At 36.7% G+C, this 22,140-nt stretch overlaps 2 protein-coding genes across 2 annotated transcripts; both read right to left on the bottom strand.

The window, feature by feature from the left end:
- Positions 1 to 154: 154 nt before the first annotated feature.
- On the bottom strand, positions 155 to 7,735 carry LOC113235903 (DDRGK domain-containing protein 1-like). The gene is made up of 5 exons (XM_026471826.1): positions 7,177 to 7,735; positions 6,493 to 6,606; positions 5,884 to 6,022; positions 4,297 to 4,443; positions 155 to 379 (listed from the first exon to the last, which is right to left on the bottom strand). The coding sequence occupies exons 1-5, from the start codon at positions 7,714 to 7,716 to the stop codon at positions 324 to 326; spliced, it is 996 nt and encodes a 331-aa protein (XP_026327611.1). The 5' UTR covers positions 7,717 to 7,735; the 3' UTR covers positions 155 to 323.
- Positions 7,736 to 11,965: 4,230 nt separating this feature from the next.
- LOC113235808 (proteasome activator complex subunit 3) lies at positions 11,966 to 20,762 on the bottom strand. The gene is made up of 5 exons (XM_026471714.1): positions 20,614 to 20,762; positions 20,153 to 20,290; positions 15,985 to 16,203; positions 14,646 to 14,861; positions 11,966 to 13,310 (listed from the first exon to the last, which is right to left on the bottom strand). The coding sequence occupies exons 1-5, from the start codon at positions 20,632 to 20,634 to the stop codon at positions 13,167 to 13,169; spliced, it is 738 nt and encodes a 245-aa protein (XP_026327499.1). The 5' UTR covers positions 20,635 to 20,762; the 3' UTR covers positions 11,966 to 13,166.
- Positions 20,763 to 22,140: the final 1,378 nt, after the last annotated feature.

Genomic DNA, 22,140 nt, shown 5'->3' with positions numbered 1-22,140 from the left:
ATTTGTTCTACACGAATTTCTACTCGAGGGGACCCTATTGATATCTCGGAAATTTTATCATCGTAATAATAAAACTATGTCGCTAAAACAACTTTGTTTTATTTTGTCTAAACGAAACTAAGGTCGTATTACAATAATCCTGATATAAATTAGGTATATTTGGGCAAAAGATATACAAAATTGAAAATTTACTCTCAAATAAATAGGGATAAACAAAGCACTTTGTTGTCTAACGAGGCGCTATACAGTGTTTGGACGCGAGTAACAAAAATAAATTACTTAAAATATACTAATCGCACCCAAATAGTCTTCAAACACTCCTATCAAGTTTGCCATGGAACAGGATTTATGTACATTTGCGAAACAGAACCGCGCATGCCTGCCGACAACATGAAACAAGTGAAAGCTATAACAATGAAATACTTTTCTTACAAAACATTTATGCGTACTACCTAAAGGTGCTTAAAGATATGATCGACATTGTCGATGCCTACAAACATGCTCGACATTGTCGATTATAGACTTTTTTTTATTGAGAATGTGGCATTAATTTACATTAAATTTACAAAAACATTACACTAAATACGAAATGGTTGCCAAGAATTTTCAAAAATTGATTTATGGTAATCCTTATGGAAATGGCATTTATATCTGAATACATGATGGCGGACACAATTTTTTGCATTTCTAAATGATGGCGGGCACGATTTCCCAAATAATGGCAAGTTGGGTATCGTTTTCGAGATATTTGGGGGTGCTCATTACGAATATAGCACTAATTTGTGAAACCAAGATGGCGGACACGATTTTTCAAATAAATGCAATTTGGGTATCCTTTTTGTTTTGGGTATCCGAAGTATTTGGGGGTGCTCATTACGAATGTAGCACTTATTTCTAAATCCAAGATAGCGAACACGATTTTTTTTTAAATGAAATATGGGTATCCTTTTCGAGGTATTTGGAGGTGCTCGTTACGAAAATTTTATTCATATTCGGTTACAATTTCAAAATAGCCCAAGGGCGATATCTTATGACCATTGGGGACATTGAAAATAATGTATTCTACATGTTCTCAGATATCACAGAAGAACCCGACCCGTGTCTAATTCCATTGTTAATGTCTTGTTCCCCAATAATAATTATAATTGCATTGGTTTATCAGTCACGTACTTTATTCTAAAGTTTTGGCACTCCTCACAGCGCGCATTATCAACACCTTCACCTTCACTTCCAATATTATTAACGCGGATACTCAGTTTCCTTGTACTGTAAACTGGACCGTAGCTTATGTTGCGTAGCGAGAGGTACTTTATAAATATAAACTGAGATTAACTTCATAACTTGATATTTATTGTATTTTATAACATATTTACTTTTTGAGATTACTTCTTGATCTATCAAGATGTTCTTCTTTTCTAACCTATGCACGTTTGCAATTTGCAATTTCAAAACACATTCTAAATACAAAACTAGATTCACTCAGCCAGTAGTTCTACTCATAGAGTAGAGCCTAGACTACAGTACACGCCTTTTTAGGAGCCCTTTTTCTCCGCAATTTTGACACACATAAGACTTATATCGACACTTTTGCGAAACATGATTTTTTAAACCACACACAGAACACGTAGAATACTGATCGCGAGCGCCTACACCCGAACCTCTGTCCGTACGCGGACCGGCCGCGAGCCCGCTGCCTACCGACACGTGATACATTGGTTCTTCCTTTAAGTGTGAGGGCCTCTCGTGCCTGCAGTCCGAGATTCGCGCGTACACGAGGACTGCTGCGCGATTTCCAGCGCCTTCGCCAAAGTGAGAGTTGCAGCATCCTATTCGAACAGGCGGTCACGCTCGGGATCAACGCTCATGCCTAGGACGAAACGATTTGTCAGTAGCATCTCTAGTGCTCTTGCTTGTTAAGCGCGGCTAATAAATCGTTATACGCCGCACTTTCCAAATTCTTCGGGTGAATTAAATTTTGTAGAATCCTGTTATGTGTCATCCGACAAATGAGTGAGTAGTAACGGACCCTTTTTGTCGTTTTTGACGTCGTTTTGTATTAAAAATTGTTTTAACCTCCCGTAAAACACTGACCACTCTCGTTCATTGTGATTAAACACATTAATATTTCAAAGACAATTCGATATTTTAAATAAAATAGAAAAATTCACACACACGCGCGGGTAGGTACGTATCTCGTCGCCAGTAAGGTGTTTGTAAAGTTAGATAACACGGTCCGTTTATTACTGTCGGCACACGCGATGATCGCGTCGCAGCGCAAACAAGACATATATTTATACATACGTATCAGCACCCCCAAATACCTCGTAATCTTGAATTTAGAAATGAGTGCCATATTCGTAATGAGCATCCCCAAATACCTCGAAAACGATACCCAACTTGCCATTATTTGAGAAATCGTGCTCTCCATCTTGCATTTAGAAATGCGAAAAGTCGTGTCCGCCATCATGTATTCAGATAGAAATGCCATTTCCATAAGGACTACCAAAAATAAATTTTTGAAAATTCTTGCCAACCATCTTGATTTAGAAATTAATGCCATATTCTCAATAAGCACTCCCAAACAACTCGAAAACGTATATAATATCGTTAATGTCGAGCATATCTGTAAGCACCTAATCGACATTGTCGATCGTATTTATAGGCACCTTAACTTTCAAAAACTTTCATTGATAAACAGGAAAGGTAAGTACCTACAGTCATGTACGTGAGATACCTGACCCCGTTACATGTCCAAACCGACCTTTTGGTTCTGAGAGCCATCTTACGTATTCAGCAAAAAAAAATTAAAACAATTTCAACTTTATCATATAAGCAATACAGTGGAGTGTTGCTTGAAAATTATTAACATTTTTAAAACGAATACTAAATTTCGTCATTTAACATCCAAGTAAATATCGAGCGGCTTGTTGTATCGACTGCCAATTACAATACCCGTGGTTCGATTCGACGAGCACTACGTTGTTATATTTTTAACAGCATTGTTTCACTTTTTAATGTTAACGTTGACAAATCGCAACATATGCTCACTAGAAATTGCCTAAGGTTGGTACAAGTAGGTACATATTATTAAGGTATTATTATATTATTATTAAAGTGGGTGGGTAGATATTATTAATAAAGTGTAGGTTGGGTACGGATAGATTAACAAGTCACGAAATCGCTCTGCAGTTTGCATACGATCGTGTCTTCTGTGATTACGCATTGTTCCACGTTTCGTTCCAATTTATCTATTCAGTTTTAATTACTTTCAAAGTTTTAGTGACTTCAAAAGTTTTCTTTCTTGTTTTAATATGCCGCACTTAACGGAATTATTAAAATTAGAAATTATTGTTCTGTATGAACAAGACTTAGACATTCCTTACACTTATCCAGAGTATAAAAACAAAAAAAATACAATATCATATAGTCATAGCTAAATAACATTTTATTTTTAATGTGACTCGAACCACGCTTGCCTCAAATGCAACGCAATCCTTATACCGCTAGGCCACGACGGTCTTACTAAAGCTGGTTGAAATTTGTATTCTGTATTTAAATAAGAACCATACGTTAAAGATCAAATTGGCTTAAACACTTTCTTACAATTTCATTCACTAATGAGACGACCAGGAAGTCATATCAGAATAAATTTTACAGCTCACAGGTTAAAGGTTAGGTTTGTTTAACAATTTTCTCTTTTTGCTCAGAACCAAAGTCGGCTGTGGGGGGTTAGGTATCTTGTGTATATGACTATACTATTCACCAAGCGTTAGGCATAGGCATTGTAGAGCTCACGTCATGAGGTTCTGAGAATACCAAAAACTATTTCGTCGCCTTACTTTCTCAAACTCGTATCTTAAACCAGAAAGTTAATGAAATGCAAAAAATGGATTGCATATACAAATTTCGCAGGCTGATTTCGCACCGCATTTCCTTCATATTTACACACTAGTTTTTATCTATTCTTAAAGCAATGTATCCAAATTAACACCTTTGGATAAGAAATTTTAAATAAATAGAATGTTTTGCCATTTTCTTCATAATTACTAGGTATAAGATACGAGTTTGAGAAAGTAAGGCTTCGATTTGCGATTGATTTCGCCATGTATCTTCGACATTCCTCTAGCGCTACATTTTTTCTATGGCACGTGAATCTTTAGTGCTATTTAAGTTGGTAAGTTTTTTACCAACTCCCTTCGACCTCATTTCTTTAGAATGCGCGAAGAATCTAGGCTCTAGATCGATGAAGACAAAACGACGGTCGTATGTTGGCTGTAGTAAAGGGAAATAACTCACTAAGTTCCCCTTGATTGAGTGGCACGGGCAACGGCTTATTCTTACTGGTACGCAACCAATCGCGGTAGGCGCGTTCGCCGTTCACGCGTCTACGTTCCCCCTCGATCGCCACGCGCGCAGCGCGCCGCTCCTCGCGTGTCTTCATCGCTGAACAAAACATACAACACAAAACTTTATATCATGTAATAGCAATAAATATTATAAATGCCTAATATACTTGTACCTCAGCCATTGTTGCTGCATGGTTTTTAACTACATAGGACACACTATAAGTTTCCGGAACTGACCACTTACATAAACAATATTTAAAAAGTAATTTGAAAATGGAACTCTTTGGCTGTAGAATACAGCTTGTTTCATCTGACTGTCACTTGTTTTTACATTGTGGCGTCATTTTAGAAATTGGTTGTCTACATCACCATGGCTTTAACTCGTGAAAATGTTCGTAGTATGATTTTCTACGACTTTAAGTGTAATTTAACAGCTCGGCGGAGCTTCGCTCGGCTTCAAACTGCTTTTGGCGAAAAAGCACCATGCAAGACGACTAAGTATTTATAGCTGGTTTGCAGAATTCAAACGCGGTCGTGGGTATCTCAGTGGCAAAATTCGTGATGGTCGCCCGTCCACTGCTGTGAACAACAAAAACATCGATGCGGTGCGCCGAATGTTCAAAACAGACAGGCATGTGACATACCATGAGATTCGGGCATCTTTAGGCATAGGCATGAGTCAAATACAATCAATACTACACAAACATTTGGGTGTGAAAAAGCTGTGCTCTCGGTGGATCCCACACAACTTGACTGAGGCTCAAAAAACGGATCGCGTCATTTGGTGCAATGCCATGCATACCAGATTCAAAGAAGGGGAGTCAAATTTGGTATGGGACATAGTAACAGGTGACGAAAAATGGATTTATAGTTACGATTCCAAGACAAAGCAGCTATCGAGCGTATGGGTCTTTCGAGATGAGCCGAAACCAACCAAAGTGCCGCGCGTGCAAAGTGCCTCTAAGCGGATGATTGCTTCTTTTTCTAATAAAACTGGACACGTGGCTACTGTTGCTTTGGAGAATCGTTGTACCGTGAATAGTTATTGGTACACGACCATTTGTTTGACGGAAGTTATTGTATATATTACAAACTCCGTAAAAATAACCGTAAACCGTAAAAACGGAGAATATTTTGAGAAGCAATAAATTCATTTCTGACCATATATAGTATTTTTTTCTTACTCATTCTGGAAACTTATAGTGCATCCCACGTATATTGTCACGGGGCTGGGTGTTTGTGGTACCGTCGTTGTTTCCGATTTCCATATCACATGTGCTTTAGCTCACCTGCTTACTTTGGGATCAGAGCAACATATGTGATGGTATCTAATATTTATTAATTTATTATTTACTTAATTCAATAATTTCCTAGAGATATCAAGAAGGATTCTGAAAACTACCAGAGTAAGTCAATACACCCAGTCACGTAGGTACGTTGTATTCCTATCAATTACTGATGGGAGGTCAATCCAGGAACAGTCAACTAGTGTCTAAAGTGAAATGCTGTAAGTTTTTTACAGCTACTTTTCCTTCACCTTTCATCTCCTCTTCCTTCTTGCGTATCCAGTCGGCAAGTTTCTCTTCTTTGTCCCGAATACGCTTGAGACGTTCCTGTTCCATATGCTCAGTCTCCCGATACCGACGCATTATGTCCTCCGCCTTCCGCTGTTCATCCTGTTTTAATTATAACTCGGAAACCAGTTAAATTTCTAAAGGGTTTGGGATCAATTAATCCCAAAAAGATGACAGGGTTTAGAGATTTGTTTTATGCTTTAATCGAGTTTTATAGTCGCCTTTCGACTTAATAGAATTTACTTAATTATGTACTTTTAACAAGTTTCGCTGTCTGTGTACGATATAAACATCGATGTACGTTTTCTCGACACTTCCATTTGATATTTTTAATATTAATGGAAACCTGTTTTTAAGAGACTTCAAAAAAGGAGGAGGTTCTCAATTAGACTATATTCTTTTTTTTTTACACACGGTGAGATATTGGTGAAGGCAACAACAGCAGGCAGTCGCCGCACATTGTAGCATTACATTCAGTAACGGACTTCACTACGGACTATACATTCTTTCACCAATGTTTGTGGCACCAATCTAGATTTTACTTTTTATAACTACCACAGTTAAGTAGGTACCTGTTCACGTTTCCGTTCGAGCCAGCGGCGAAATGTCTCTTCTCGCTGCTCCAAGGTAGGTACAGGCACAGACTGACGCTTCAGTTTCTCCTCAACCCGAAGCTTTTCACGTCTCTACCAAAAAACAAATATCAAAGTTTCATTGGCGACATGAACTCTTCATTGAATTTTACTTTCTTGAATTGTTGATTGTATAATTGCAAAATAGACACCGGTGAAGATTTTGTACAAATTTTTTTGTAAAGACTTACTATCACATTACAAACAAAAGTCAAAAAACAAAAATATATAAAAATCGAGACACCTTTCCAACTGTATAAATGCAAAATAAATAGATGCAAGTATAAATTAGGTAAAAAAATAGTACACGAAGTAATTATCAATTAAATGTCAAGAAAAATATGGAAACGGAGACATCTGCTTCCTACTCATTTTGACATTATATCATTTCAAATAAGAAGCAAGTAAAGATTACGCAAAAAGATATCGAATTATAGTTCAAATAAAAATACATAAAAATAGATATAAATGGAATAAATGGATGCACTTACTTCCTACTACTTTCCAATTGTATAATTGCAACATAAACTCAAGCAAGTACTTATAGATTCGGTTAAAAGTGAGTTTGCAAAGTAACTATCAATTCAAAGTCAAATAAAAATATAGAGAAATGGAGACACCTACTTCCTGCTCTTTTCGCTGTAACCATTTCTTGAATGCTTCCTGTTTCTTACGGTCGTTGCGTGCCCTTTCTTCCTGAGCTGTAGTGGTGGTCGACAAGGAGGCAACGGACAATCGGAACGTATCAGAACCGTCTCGATAAGTGAGGTGGTTCCGAGCGGTGTCCTCGTCAGGGTCGTCATTGTTGTACGTTATTGTGCCGGACAGTCGGCACGATATTCGCTTGACGCTTCCCGAAGACGCAGACGAGTCGCGTCCACTTAGCATGGGCGTTGAATTGCTCCTATAACTCGTGTGAGGGTGCGGTGTCACATCCTCAATAGAAGAAGAGTCTGTATGCAGTGACGTCACAGAATGCGTGGACTCCACTGTCTCCACATAAATGGCGGGATTAATGAAACGAGTCTTGCTTTTTCGAGAGCCGAGCGACTCGGAGTCACTATGATACCGAACGTGTTCGCCCGCACCATCGAAAACATGATTCGATTTCTTTTGCTTTAGGTCACACGTCGAAATGTTCCGGGCACTGTCACCGACGGTCATTTTCTCAATGTCGGTTGCCATTGTATTCATTACAAATTAAGCCATAGCCTAAATAAATCAAATTATAGCTAAAATAGTAAATAAATTGAAATGATATATTAAATACAATAGAAATTGATTCTTAATATTTGCGTCAAAAATCGGTGAGATTTTCAAAAGGAAGATTGACTTATTGTTTGATATGTACAGTCACGTACATTAAAATGTATATAGTTAGCTAAAAATGGTATTATTTTATGGTATGGTAGATGGTATTATTTTATTTTGGGTCATATTATATTTTATTGCATGTTATAATTTATTCTATATTACCTAAGGTTTATTAATATTTTTGCTAATGGGTATTAAAAATGTTTTATTTTTGTAATGCCTGAATAAAGAATTTAATTATTAACTTTATTATAAATCCAAATTCTATAATCATAGTAAAAGACTATTCAAATCATCAATCATATATGGGTACCAGATGATCCCCTTAAGGGAGAATGGTGGTAGTTTAAAAGTATTCAGCTTAAAGCAGATGTAAAAGCGTTGAATGATAGAAAATTTATCTATTTACATGTTGTCTTACTAAAAACGTTTTATTATTTGATCTTTCATTATTATATTTGAATATTTTTAAAACCCTACTAAAGGATCGTCTTGGACACCGGGGTGTCCAAGATGATTCTAAGAGTATGGGCAAGATGATCCAGGGATCACCTTGCCTCTATTTAGGAAAATTTCTAGGTTACTCATTAGACTTAACAAAATCCTCACTTATGTAATCTAGGTATATGAAACAACAGTTACGGAACTTCGAGAACAAATAATCCTAATTAATTTATATCTTACAGGTACCTAAGGGTGGGCGATATTGTTTTTTATGGCAAGCTGATATCCTTCCACGTCTCCATTTCTTTAATATACTTTACGAGCTCGATTTCCTGTTTGACACATCTGATGAAAACATTTTTTTTTTTTCAGCTAAATATTTCATTGAACTGACAGACCCTTTTATTTCACCTTTAGCCCGTCTTTTTAATGACATAACTGCTACCTATTTACTTGCCGATCTACGTGGCGTCCTACTTTATACGCATCTAGTTCTTTAGATCATAGTCTCCCAACCACCCACCACGAATGGTTTTTCTTTTACAATTACGCGGCCTGGTCTAAAACAAGAAAAAGCATTTATATTTGTTATTAATCGAGATCGATCATGTAAACGAAATCCGGTCTTCTACTATTTTATTCGTATTACAAGCTATTTAATTAAGAGGTTTCAGTATACTCAGAAAAACATACAAATTAAATATAGTCCGTTAACAATATATTCAGTACAAGATGATCCCCACGGATCATCTCGTGCACCAAAACCGTAGTCATCTTGCACCAATTTACTTTTTTATTTTTAGTTCGGCAAAATAACCTGTATGCTGTCTACTGTTACCACGCCTTAAAAAAGTAAATAGAGCATTATGCAAAGTCACCAACACAAAAATTTTAGCAATTGATTGCTTAGAATGGAAGTTGCCTAAGCTCTTAATCAACTTTACCTTAGATCAAACTCACACAATTTTTGTTTTTTCCACAAAAATGAATTCATCACTCACATCGCTATTACGAATTGACTGATGAGAGGACATTGACATTGAAGCCTACATTTTACTGAAGAAAATATCTAGATGACGTTGCTAGTTTCGCTACAATTGAAAAGGATCATCTTACCTCCAAGGATCATCTCGTACACCTTTCCCCTTATCATTATGTATTATTTATTACTATATATTAATGCATGTGACAGTACGTAGATTCTAAAAACGAAAGTTTTGACATACCGTTTTATGGCCAATTGCATCTAAGTATATCAAGGAGATTTTATAATCATGAGCTTTTTAAAGTGAACTAACGAGCTGCATGCATGAGTTCTGCGTGGTTTGCACTTTTTGCAGACGCTTCTTACGGATGCTTCTTATATCGCCTCGTTGCGCGAGAATGAACGCGAATTCGCGAGACTGCTCTTGAATTTTCGCGACTGTCCCTTGAGGCTGTATAGGTGTTCAACTGTTTAGTAAACAATTTAGCTAATATCTGCCTTTTTTAACCGGCTTCAAAAAAGAAAGAGGTTCTCAATTCACTGTAGGTTTTTCTTTTATGTATGTTACGCGATAACTACGGCGCGTGATTTGTGAACCGATTTTGATGATTCTTTTTTGTTGGAAAGAGGATACCTCAGAAGTGATCCCATTTGAATTTGAAGAAAATATTCCATCTCTAATGGAGGCAAACTAGGGAATGAATGACTTTTGAAGTCGGTTGTTTTAGTACTTGTACTGAGATGATAACTACTTATATACATACTATCATAGCATTTAGTCTAGATCTGTTACGTCACACGGTTTTTTTAATGATACTAAGTAACGGGACGAACAAGTCATGCGCCTGGTGGCAAGCGACCTTAGACTATGGAACAAGCGACACGCCTGTCCATAGCTGTTGCAGCGTCATTCAGAGCTATAAATCATTTTTTTCATCCTCTAAGTTAAAATCGCAAAGATCTTGAGGGGCACTAACCTACGCCCGTCACCCTGAGAAATAAGTTGACAAGTCCCATGTGCCTGTAATTTCCCCAGATGAAGTAGGATATTGTAATTAAATTTATTGAATGTCAGGTTGCTTCACTAGCGTGATATTCAATTATTTCTTGTTAAATTACTCCACTAGTTCCTTATAAATAATTATTAATACGAAGATTGAACACTTATACAAAAATTCCAACAAAAAAAAATTCAAACCAACGTCTTCTAACAAACCGTGTTAGACGCTATGCCAACTAAGCCACGGTACGTACCACCGATTGGCCTGTGCAGTGAACCTTACGAATTTTTCTGTGTTTATTGCAGATCTCCGTTTTTGGTATCTAACGACTTTTTTGCCGTAGCTTCATCTGTGACGAGTAGGATATTGATTTTATTTAGTTTATTTTTGTGAAGCAGAAGAAGAGAAAACGGAAAAGCGGAAAAGAGATATTTGTGTTCACTCGGTCTATATGCAACGTTTTACAAAAAATTATAATATAGGTACCTGTTTCGTACACGCTTGACGCCGCGTTGCCTCTTTACGCGCGTATCCGTGAATTCGCCAGACACTGCCGACGGCACTGATGAAATAACAATTACGACACAGCCGACTGTAGAGCCGGGAATTCACGAGAATGCACTCAAATTCTCCGTAAGGTTCAATTTATGGAATGGAAGCTAATTTTTGTAACGATATTGTACATAGCATAATGTACTTTATGATTAACTCGAGCATGTGCGAGAATACCGCGGAAGATTTTGGGGCTCGTATCTAGTTTGTACGTTATCAATTGACCATAAAGTTCATTATACACTGTAAAGTACCGCTATAAAAATTCACTTCCATTCCGTTCCGCCGCAATATAAATTGAACCTAAAACGGACGAATTGTTTTTTTGACTCGTATAATAATAACGTTGCACAATTGACATAAAGTGCATTATGGTAAATACAAATTGTATTACATAAATTCGCTTTCTTACCGTTCCGCAACAATATACAGCGCGGCCTAAATGCGGTGCTCATCAAAGACAAAAATATCTTTGGGGACATAGATCATACTTAATTCAACGTCTTATCACATCACATGTCGTCGTATCATTCTCGTAATTTGACACGTGCATAATTTGCGCCCGGCAACCACGTGGCGTGAATCATCCACTTGAACGAGCGCAATGCCAACGACGCATCGCGATATTCGTAACACGAGAATGTTTTTTCAGTGATAGGACGAATAAGTCGTGACCAGTCTGTCCATAGCAGTAGTAGTAGTGCCACTCAGAGCATTAATTCGCAAAGATCTGAGGAACACTGCCACTGCGCCTGTCACCCTGAGACGTAAGTTGACAAGTCCCATGGGCCTATTCCACTAGTCCCTACCACTGTCGCTCCTGGTGGGGACAAGTGGATCTTTTTTCCATTCTTCCATACCACACCGTAACTGGTTGGGATAAGTGGAATGTCGTTTCCACTTATCCCTACCCAACCGTTTCTACCAATAAGTACAATCGTGAATAAAACTATGGCAATGAAATGTATAACTATTTATTTAAATAGCACACCAGCAGTCCAGCACCCATACCCTACAAAATCTAATCACAGCAATGCTCGCATTACTAATTGGCGGCAGAATTAGGTAAGGTAGTAGTACTTCAATTATGGCTTGGTACCATCATAATATTATCTAAATAAAGAAACAACAAGTACACATTCATAGAAATGTATTTTATTTTTATCCATATTGTTACATTTTAAATTAAACGTTGACTAACAGCCAAACTGTATCACTTTGTAATAGCAGGGAATTGTCAATATAAACTATTGAAATAATACAGGCACGGAAATTTGAGGGAACAATAAATATTAACTTAGAGGAAAAGTCACGTTATCGTTTGGAATCACTGATATTAAAGAACGTATATGATCATACTGTAGTTTCATAGCATGTGGACAATGAAAACTTTGATAATTAACTAAAATCATACTTTTCAGCTGATTTATAACTTAAATTATAGGTAAACGAGCCTATCTCTATACGTAGCCTAGACAATGTCAGTATCAAAATCGCGCAACCGTGTTGAACCAGTCACAGTTCTTCATGTAAATTCACTAATCCTTAAACAGGGCTCAGTCTCTTATATATAATACATCTGTCTCACGTTGCTATAAAGACTACTACATGATCCGAGTCTGTTCTTTACTCACTAGACATATGAAAATGTTTAATCTCTTAAATAAAGACCTGTTATATGAATGAAACCTTCTTGGTACTAGGAGGACGATAAAATCTCGCTACGTTTTAAAATGTAGTACTACATTTAAAATGGCCAATCACATGGCTTAAATATCACGTGAGCTGAAGAGCGAATCCAATGTGACGAATCACATGGCTTCGATATCACGTGAACTGCAGAAGATAATTCAAACTGACCAATCACGTTCAGTCAGTGATACAAAAATGATTACCTATAGTTTTGTTAGCAGGTATGAATTACGGTCTTTTGCGATACATGCTCATGTTATATATAATTAAACTTAGCAGGAAAGGAGCGGTATTTGGTGAAATTCGAACATCTTCAAGAATGCCTATACGATCGAGCTTACGAGTGAACTTGCGCAAGCCAAGTACGAGTTTTGTATATTTGTGCTTGTGTGCCGTTGAAGGGGAAACTGTGCCCTGTGCAAGCCGCGTGCATACCAACACGTACACAGCGTGTACAAGTTTCCTCACAGTGAAGATGTTATCATTAGATTGTTGGTATGACGTGAAGTATTTACAGTGGAGCCTGATGAGCAAAGAACAGTTGAGTTTGCGTTCCGGCCAGTAAGGTATCTTCTTATAACTCTTATAATTGAATGGGACTAAGAGACACTAATAAGATTATGAAACTAGTATAGGTTTTCTGCGTTGGAGGAGCGCGGTTTCTTGATTTTCTCGAGATTCTTTATGACGATGTCATGAAGCGAGCAGTAGCGGTTGCGTATTTCGCACATCACCAGCCACAGGGAGAGGTACTCTTTCTCATCCAATTCCTGAGGATAGAAAACAACCATCAGATTAGAACATCAGATATTTTATGCTACCAAATTAAGTGATAGTGGAGTGTGCTCAATAACATGGTATAATAAAGTCAGATGAAGTCATACGTCAATGACAAGTGACTGGACGAACCAGTCGTGCGTCTGGTGGTAAGCGACACGCCTGTCCATAACAGCTACAGTGCCACTCAGAACCATAAATCACAAAGATCTAAGGGACAGTCACCCTGAGACATAAGTTGAGAAGTCCCACATACCTATCATAACTAAAACAGAGTAATGTTGCTTAACATTGCTGCTTGGTGGCAGAAATAGGTAAGGCAGTACTTCCCTAGACGAACTGTTTCACAAGAAGCTCTAGTTTGCTATACATGAATTATATGCGAGATTTCATAACAGTCTTATTTTACTTCAACTTCAACTTTTGTATCAAGTATGGCTCCGTCGTTTTGCGCGACGATGTCGTCAACGTCAGGGTTGAAATACTAATATAATAGGGACACTGCGATGGTGAGATAAATTGCCGGTTATTGAAGTACTTAAGCGGATTTTATGCAAATAGACTCTTTATCATTTTTTTTTTAATTTTATAAAATAAATAAAATTCGAGGGCTCATATTATTTTCTTTCTTTTAGAAATAGTTTATGAAGTTTTATTTAACCCGAAATAAAAAATAAAATTGTTTAATAAAACAAAGTTAGGCGTCGTTTTCGTTCAGTAACATCAACTTTTGACTGGCGTCAACGTCAAATGCAGAAAATTATAATGGACGAAGGAAAAAATTAGAAGTCCTATATAAGCATAGAAAAGTAATCAAGTAACTTGTTGTCAAAGTCGTCATTTTGCAAATATGGTTTTTTTTGTTAGAGACTTTTACACAGAATTGGGAACACTTCCACAACTAATAATAATGATGCTTACATTATATATAAAGTTATCATGCACTAAAGAGTCCTAGGGGGCGGTAGGGGCCTCGGAGGCAAATGCGGGATGTTGATGCTGTCCAGGGAGTGCTACCACATTTGAAAAAAAAAACCTGAATTATCTATATAAACTACACAACATATATTATATAATTGCCTAAGTGGGCGGTGAGCCAAAAAGTTTAGGAACCTCTATGGGCAAAGACTCAAATCAAAAAAGTTTCGCTACCCATAGCGGTAACGACATCCGCTTAGGTTGGGACCAGTAGGAATACCGCACACTCACTAGGATTTCGCTACTCACAGCGGTAACGAATATCGCATGTACCTGAATAGGACCCGAAATATTTTTTAAATATGGCATCTAAAAACATAAAAAGATACAGGTCACTTTAAGTAACTTACTCTAACGGCTCTCCTATAGTCATCAATGTGTGGATATTTGGCAACTTTCGAGACGATTTTCGCTCGCGATATGAAGTACCGCGAAATCTGGTCGAAAAAAGCGGCTGCCTCCGACTCCACCGACTGGATCTCAGCCAAGGTGTCCTCTTGTATTGATACTCCGAAATTGTTGCCATCTTCAATTTTAGGAATCATAAAAGAGATCCACATTTTCAGCTAAGACAAAAAAAGTAATTTATGACAAACCCTGTTTCCATTTAGATATATTTTGTAACAGGCTAGAGATTATATTATACTCTCAAGTGGCTTATATTTAGATAAATACTTATACAGAACTAATTCTGTTCCTTACTATGTAATTTTCGAGACATTAAATGTTTATATACTTTATGCACATAAAACTAAATAAACAATCAAACAATGATGAGTCAAAATGGGCGACAGTCCAACATAATTGAGGCTATCTGCACAAAAGTGGTGTAACAAATATTCAATTTTTTTTCTACAATATTACTTACTTTAAATGATGTTAAAGTACATAAATATTTTATATTTAGGTCTTAATTCTCAAAAAAATATTATTCATTGTTGTAAGAGCTCTCACTGACCGATATTGTTGTATCTATTGAGGGAGCACCTGTATATTCATAATTACATTAATGTATCTAGTCCTGATTTAGTATAGAGACATTATTTGTAAGCAGTGCCACTACTGAATTAGGGAGTGCAATATTTGCCAAAATTCGAAAACTGTTATAGAGTTTGTTACTCATTACGTCACTATTTGTTAGTTACAGCTATGTACTACTTGTAATGTGTAACTATTTGTTGATTCCAACCCATTTCAATGTCCCACTGCTGGGGGTCTACTGTCGATGTCCGTCCGACATCCGTCCGAAACAATTACGGCCAAATAAGCAATACTTGACCAAATGAAAAGACAGTGATGCGAATGGAGCTTCGTACTGGATACTTGTCTTTTAATTTTGTCGAATATTACTTATTTGACAGTAATTGCTTCGGACGGATGTCGGACGGATGTCGGACGGAGATCGAGAGTAGCCCCCCTGGCCGCGGGTCTCCTCTCAGACAAGGGTTTAAGTCATAGTGACCTAATCTGAATTGGGGACTTCACACGTTTTCTAAGAGTTTTGAACCTTCTTAGACATCACGATGTTTTCCTTCACCGAAAAGCTCATGGTAAATTTCGTACAGAAATCCCGAGAAACTCAGAGGTGCGAGCCCGGATCTGATGTCAGCTTAGCCAGAGGCGGTAGGTAAAACCATTGTAGGTAGGGCAAACAATGACTCCAATAAATAAATAAAAAAGTTCACATACCAGATTGGAATCCTCAACAAGCTCTCGAATGTGTGGTTTTACAAGATGTATCAGATCGCTAAGAGGCTTGTTGCACGGCACAGTCCCATTGGGAAGCGCATACACTTTGGAGCCTTCAAGCGTAGTATTACTTGACACGTCTGATGAGTCCAGCAGCCTCTGACGTTTGGCGTTTGGCTCGGTAGCCGATTTTGGTGGCGGTACTGGAATGTTTAAGTCCTAGAACCAACATATTTTATAATGTTAAAAATCTTACGACAGGAATTCAGTGGTTGCAAATTCAATTCAAAACCAGAAATATTATATTGTAACACAGTAATAACGAAGTTTATAGTTAGGAGTGGAAATTAGGAAGTTTCAGAGGAGGTATCTTAAGTCATTTGTTACACACATGCGTTGTCGGATTACATTGTCGTTGTACACAACTGTAAAGATACTTAACACAACTTAAGACTCATAAGACCCTTTGTGGCAACGACTGGTACAGACAGGGAGAACTGGAGGTTCCTGCAAGAAGCCTATGTTGGAAGACAAGCCGATGATGTATAGGTAATTTAATTATAGAAAAATGTTGTACACAGGTGAATGAACAGGTGAAATGAATTAATAAGTTAGAAAGTATTTATTTAAGTATTAATTTTTAAATGAACATTTGTGTCTATTATTTATTTTTACTGTTAATGTAATAATGGTTATTTTTAATATTTTATATTAATAAATTGTACCGTATTCTGTATTAAAGAATTGTATTGTAACATTTGAGCAATTATCAGGAATAAAGGCTATTATTATTTATTTATTTATTTATTAATGGAAAACCAACAGCTTCAAACATTTAATAAAAACAGAAAAAGAAATAAGCCAATTACAGGTTTCCATCTATAGTTTCATACAATAAATCAAACAGAAACATTAAACATTTATTATTAAGATTCCTAAGATTATTTTAATACTTCATATTTTACGCAAAATAGGCGCTTGGACGTCGAGTTGCGGACAACAGCTCGTTACAACATTGATCTGGAAATTAGTGAATAAAAAAATCTAGTGTAGAACAAATACTGTATTGTCCCATTCCTAAGTGTTCCTTGAAGGATACATTATATAACATATAAAACTGTGTAGCTAGGAATAATAAGACGGAGTTCCTTTTTAAAGCCCAATGTGTAGTACTGATTGCGAATAGCAGTGCTGAAAACTTCACATAACCCTGTTCCCTTTGGCGTGCATTCAAAAATTTATTAAACTAGAATGAAATACCAGTGATTGACGAGTTTTTTGTTACAAAACAGCTAACAGTTCTGTTTTAAGTCTGAGGTAAACCTATCTATTATCAGTTCCATTACTACAGTTAAAATACTGCTGCTAGGTGAGCCAGTATTAGTACTGTATGCAATACTTAAACTCCTATGAAAAATGGACCCTAGTCTACAACATTTCAATTTTTAAATCAGTTTAAGTTTATTACATCAAATTATGAAAGTTAAAAGTAATTTGCAATACACAGCTGTAAGCGAGAAAGGAAGACTGTGTTAACTTGGTGATAAATAGTGTAAGTTACTGCTAGTGTAATGTCCAGTGATTGGAATTGAGGGAGTTAATTTAGCTAAACTAAAAAATAGTGTGGACATACTCTTCCATAAAGCCAAATTATTATTTCTTATTATGTATTTGCTACAAATCACTGTCTCAAAAAATAATATTGTTGTTGTATTTCTATGAGTACTTATTTATTTAAATCCTATAGCCATTTAAAAAACAAATATGAGACAACCTATATCTTGGAATGTTCAGAAAATTGAAAAAGAAATTTTAAAATCCACTTTAAAGTCCATGCTGAGAAAACGATCATATGCTCGGAAGCACTCGCACTCACTCAAAGGCACTCAAAGGCTCTCGCTGGCCCTCAAAGGCTCTCGCAGGCCCTCAAAGGCTCTCGCAGGCCCTCAAAGGCTCTCGCAGGCGCTCAAAGGCTCTCGCAGGCGCTCAAAGGCTCTCGCAGGCGCTCAAAGGCACTCGGAGGCGCTCAAAGGCACTGAAAGGCACTCAAAGGTACCCAAAGGCACTCGCAGGCACTCAAGGGCACTCAAAGGCACTCGAAGGCACTCGCAGGCACTGACAGGTACTCAAAAGCACTCAAAGGCACTTTTGCAAGCACTTGCAGGCACCTAAGTAAAGATTTGAAAACATTTCCACTATATCTGGTAGAGTCGCAGCCTTACAATGTGAACAGATTGTTACATTACAGGCAAATGCTCTCGGTGAAGGAGGCTACTAAATGTTACAAGTGTTGCGCATCAAATGCTCGGTTCTCCTCCCTCACCGCTCTAATGCTGGAATTTGAACTGTTACATCACAAGCGAATGCTCGTGGTGAAGGAGCTCCTTTAGAAACAATTCACTTTTAGTTCTACCTCTGGCCCAAACTAATTACAGGCAAACGAGTTATGTGGCGTGCAAGCAATAATTTTAACATTTTGTGTAATAACTTTGATCTGGATCTTTACACTACGAATGTGATTTCGGCAATGAGAGCACTGAGTGAGCACTTCTTTGACTCTTATAAAGGCTTGCAACTTCTGTGGTTTTTTTTAAATGTTTTATTATAATAAGTTAGGTAAATTGTGTACCCCGATTCCTTGTTATATTTGTGTGTATCCTTGTTCTTATTTGTGAGGATCTTTAATTGGCTCTCAGTTGTTATAACTGCCTCTGTGGCCGAACGGTTACCACGCCGGACTGCCACGTAGAGATCCCAGGTTCGATTCCCGGGCCGGGAGAAATATTTGTATGGCCTACATTTATTTCTCTTGTGAGTTTGAGTGTAATTTGTGGTGGTCTATGTGTGTATCTATGGCACCCGCGACACAGGGTTTCCCTAATGCGGGGCTATGTTGAGTGTGTATGTTATTATTATTATTTAATTTAGTTTAAGCTGTTGATCTTCCTATATATAAATAAATAAAAAATAGGACCTTATGCAGGGGCTGCAATATGATGGCTTTATACTGAATGTATGAGTGCACTCAATCTGCAACAAAATGTGGTGGATAGTTGACTTGAGATTCAATGGAATCATGTACAGTCCCACCTTACAAGGGTTTGATGGTCACTTTAAAGTGACAACACTGTCATGTCTTAAGTTTATGGAATCACATTCTATGCCTCCAATGAAAGACTCTAGGTCTCATAAAGGGTCTGGCACAGCCTTTTTTGTGCAATTCTTTTGCATTGGATTCTAGCCTTCATAGTAATTAATATAAATATGTTAAACTACCATCGAGTACATAACCAGAAATAGAGATGAAATAAGGACCATATATTCCTGGTAACACATTAGCGATACAGCTCTTATAAATATCAACTCTCATTTGCACTGAAACATAGACAGGCCAACTCTGACCTGTGTTTACGTCTCCGAATATTCCAAAAAATATTCTGTATTTATTGTAATAAAGATAATATCTTTATCAATGGGGGCTATTTCATTAGGTGGTGTGGGAAAAACAAAACATCTAATTACAAAACAATCGGTAGCACATTTCATCGGTAATTAAATATTAAATATGTAATTTTGCAATTACGAGAATTTATAGCAAAACTCAAGTTAACTGGTCGATTTGAAGTGAAACAAGTGACGACTCCCATTGACGACACCCATCAATTGTTTCGAACGTGGGCTAGCCAATCGGAGCGCAGTTGTCAAAGTAATGATATGGCAGAATAGTTTTCAAATTAAATGACATTTAATCTCTATTTCTGATTATATACTCGATGTAAACTACAAACTATACAACATAGAACTTTGTACCAAAATACAATAATGTAGTGCTGATATGGAAGTATATTCAACTGTCTAACTGCCCAGTAAAAAATAACGATATTAAATGGCAGTTCAAAAATTGGCGGTAATCTCCTAATTTGGATGGTACTGTTTACTGAATTTTATTGATATTCACTTGTGTCTAAATTGTGAAAATCGAATAAAATAGTTTCATTTGTTTTATATAGTTAACTACCATACTTTGTTAAGTTAAATAAAAGCCAAAAGCTGTGTGTTGTGCCATTTTTCAAGGTGTAAAATTGACAATAATTTTGATTACTTTATGACTAGTGTCTAATACACAAGAAAAAAGATAAACCAAAAGAGTGAAAGTAATCATAATTACCTGATGGACATCCGCAAGATCACGATCACGGAAATTTGAAGTTTCTAGAAGCTCATTCAGCTTCACTATTTTCTCAGGAAATCCTTTTATTATGAGGTGCTCTGCCTTTTGCTTGAGCGAGTCTTTGTATTCTTGCACCTGGAATGCACCACATGTTATATATTGAAAACATTCACTGGATATTACCGCTTTACTATTGCCTACAACACGCACACTATCGTCATCCTGTAGCAAGCAACCATGACGCATATTAAGGTTATGAGACTCGACTTGAATGTATGACTCTATATGCTACAATTCAGATTTGTTTAACACAGAGCCCACGATAACAACAATTAAATAAGGATAACTCATTATTTTACAGTTATTGGACGTATTTTTACAGAAAATTGTAAGGTCACGCACACTTATCATTGTTCTTTATTCGTGTCAATCAAAAGTAGAGTAAATCCACACTTTACCTTTTTAGCAACGTCTGTCATCGTTCTAAGATTAATGTTTTCTTATTTAATACAATTACTACTACTTTCACAGGGTAATATCATACAATTACTTAAAAAATCGACACTACTTTCGCTCTTCAACAACTCGTGTGGCGTGTGCGATTTGAAGGGAAACAAATGTATTTACGTTCGGATACGCGTAAAATAAAACAAATTTATGAATTAAAACCAGTATAAAAATAAATTCTACCCTCGCGTCTCTTAGTGAAACAGAATTATTATGCGTAGCAGAACGGTCTTCCATTACAATATCCGTAAAATTTCATTGCATTTGGAGAATGTTTTTTTACAATTTAATTTTTTTTACAAACAATGACATTTTCTAAAGTTGTCTTAATTTTGTAAGACAAGTTCTTGAAAAAGTATTTATTATGTCCTTAAATGTAACAACTTATTGGCTTGATATATATAAAATTAAATGGTTGATTTTGTTAGCTGATTTGTCATACAACACAATGTCGATAGATATATCTCGGTTGACAATTTGCATTCAATGCGACCATTATGTTAGCTCACGCAGTGAATATGTTCACTATATAATTCATTCATTAACACCTTACATTTAATAAGCCGTTTCACAATAGTGGGTCTAACGCAGTTCATCACGAGTATCTCGAGATATCAAAGTGCGACGTTGCAAGCTTTGTCGCAGTAAGACTAATATGCCAGAGCGCGACTTGCGCGAGAGCTACTTATACCACGAGATCTTTAGCAATATTTCGCGTTTATGTCGTTCTCACGTAAGTCGCGGTCGCGATGAAGGACAAAGACACGAAACGAAATGATCCCTAAGAACGATTTATTAATTTAAACAGGACGTTTTATTCGTTTTCCTTTTTATTTATTTATGTATTTTTCCAATAAACTTTATTTTCATATTTACAATTCTTAATTTTACATTTGTATATAAAAAAAAATCAAATACAATTGCGTTATTGTGTGTTACCAAATAAAACAGATTTATTATTAATAAGTTTAGGTATGTATACTGTTTAATACCCAATTGCCGATTGGCAAATTGTTTCACCACGATGGCAAGCATTATAGTCCATGTCATCGATACAAGGAAGAGAAAGATTTTTGAACTCGTGTTCCAGTACACAATCTTTCGCTTGAACAAGACAGATGAACTATTAAGATCGCCTCATTCTAATTTGGGCATGTTCAACGGAATCATTTAGCAAAGAAGTTTACTATTAAGTTTAATGTCGATGTCACGCTGTCGAATGATCGACATGTCAACTGCCAATTCAACAAGCATTCATTGCGAATATGTTAGCTATTTATCAGTTGTGACTTATGAGTGAGTGGCCTCTTACTGTGAAGAGAATGCATATTCTATCACTCTTCATTGTCTATGCTGTAGTTTGCTATGGCTACAGTCTGACTTGTTATTTTTTTACTCTTGTCACTCATGTATATACTGTTACATTTAAACTTGCTCTACTTAATAAAAGTACGTGATCACTCCCTCTGCGAATGTGG

The sequence above is a fragment of the Hyposmocoma kahamanoa genome, unplaced genomic scaffold (genome assembly GCF_003589595.1).
Source record: "Hyposmocoma kahamanoa isolate Upper Pololo Valley unplaced genomic scaffold, ASM358959v1 88, whole genome shotgun sequence".
NCBI classification, from domain to species: domain Eukaryota; kingdom Metazoa; phylum Arthropoda; class Insecta; order Lepidoptera; family Cosmopterigidae; genus Hyposmocoma; species Hyposmocoma kahamanoa.
This window is presented reverse-complemented; position numbering and strand designations above follow the sequence as displayed.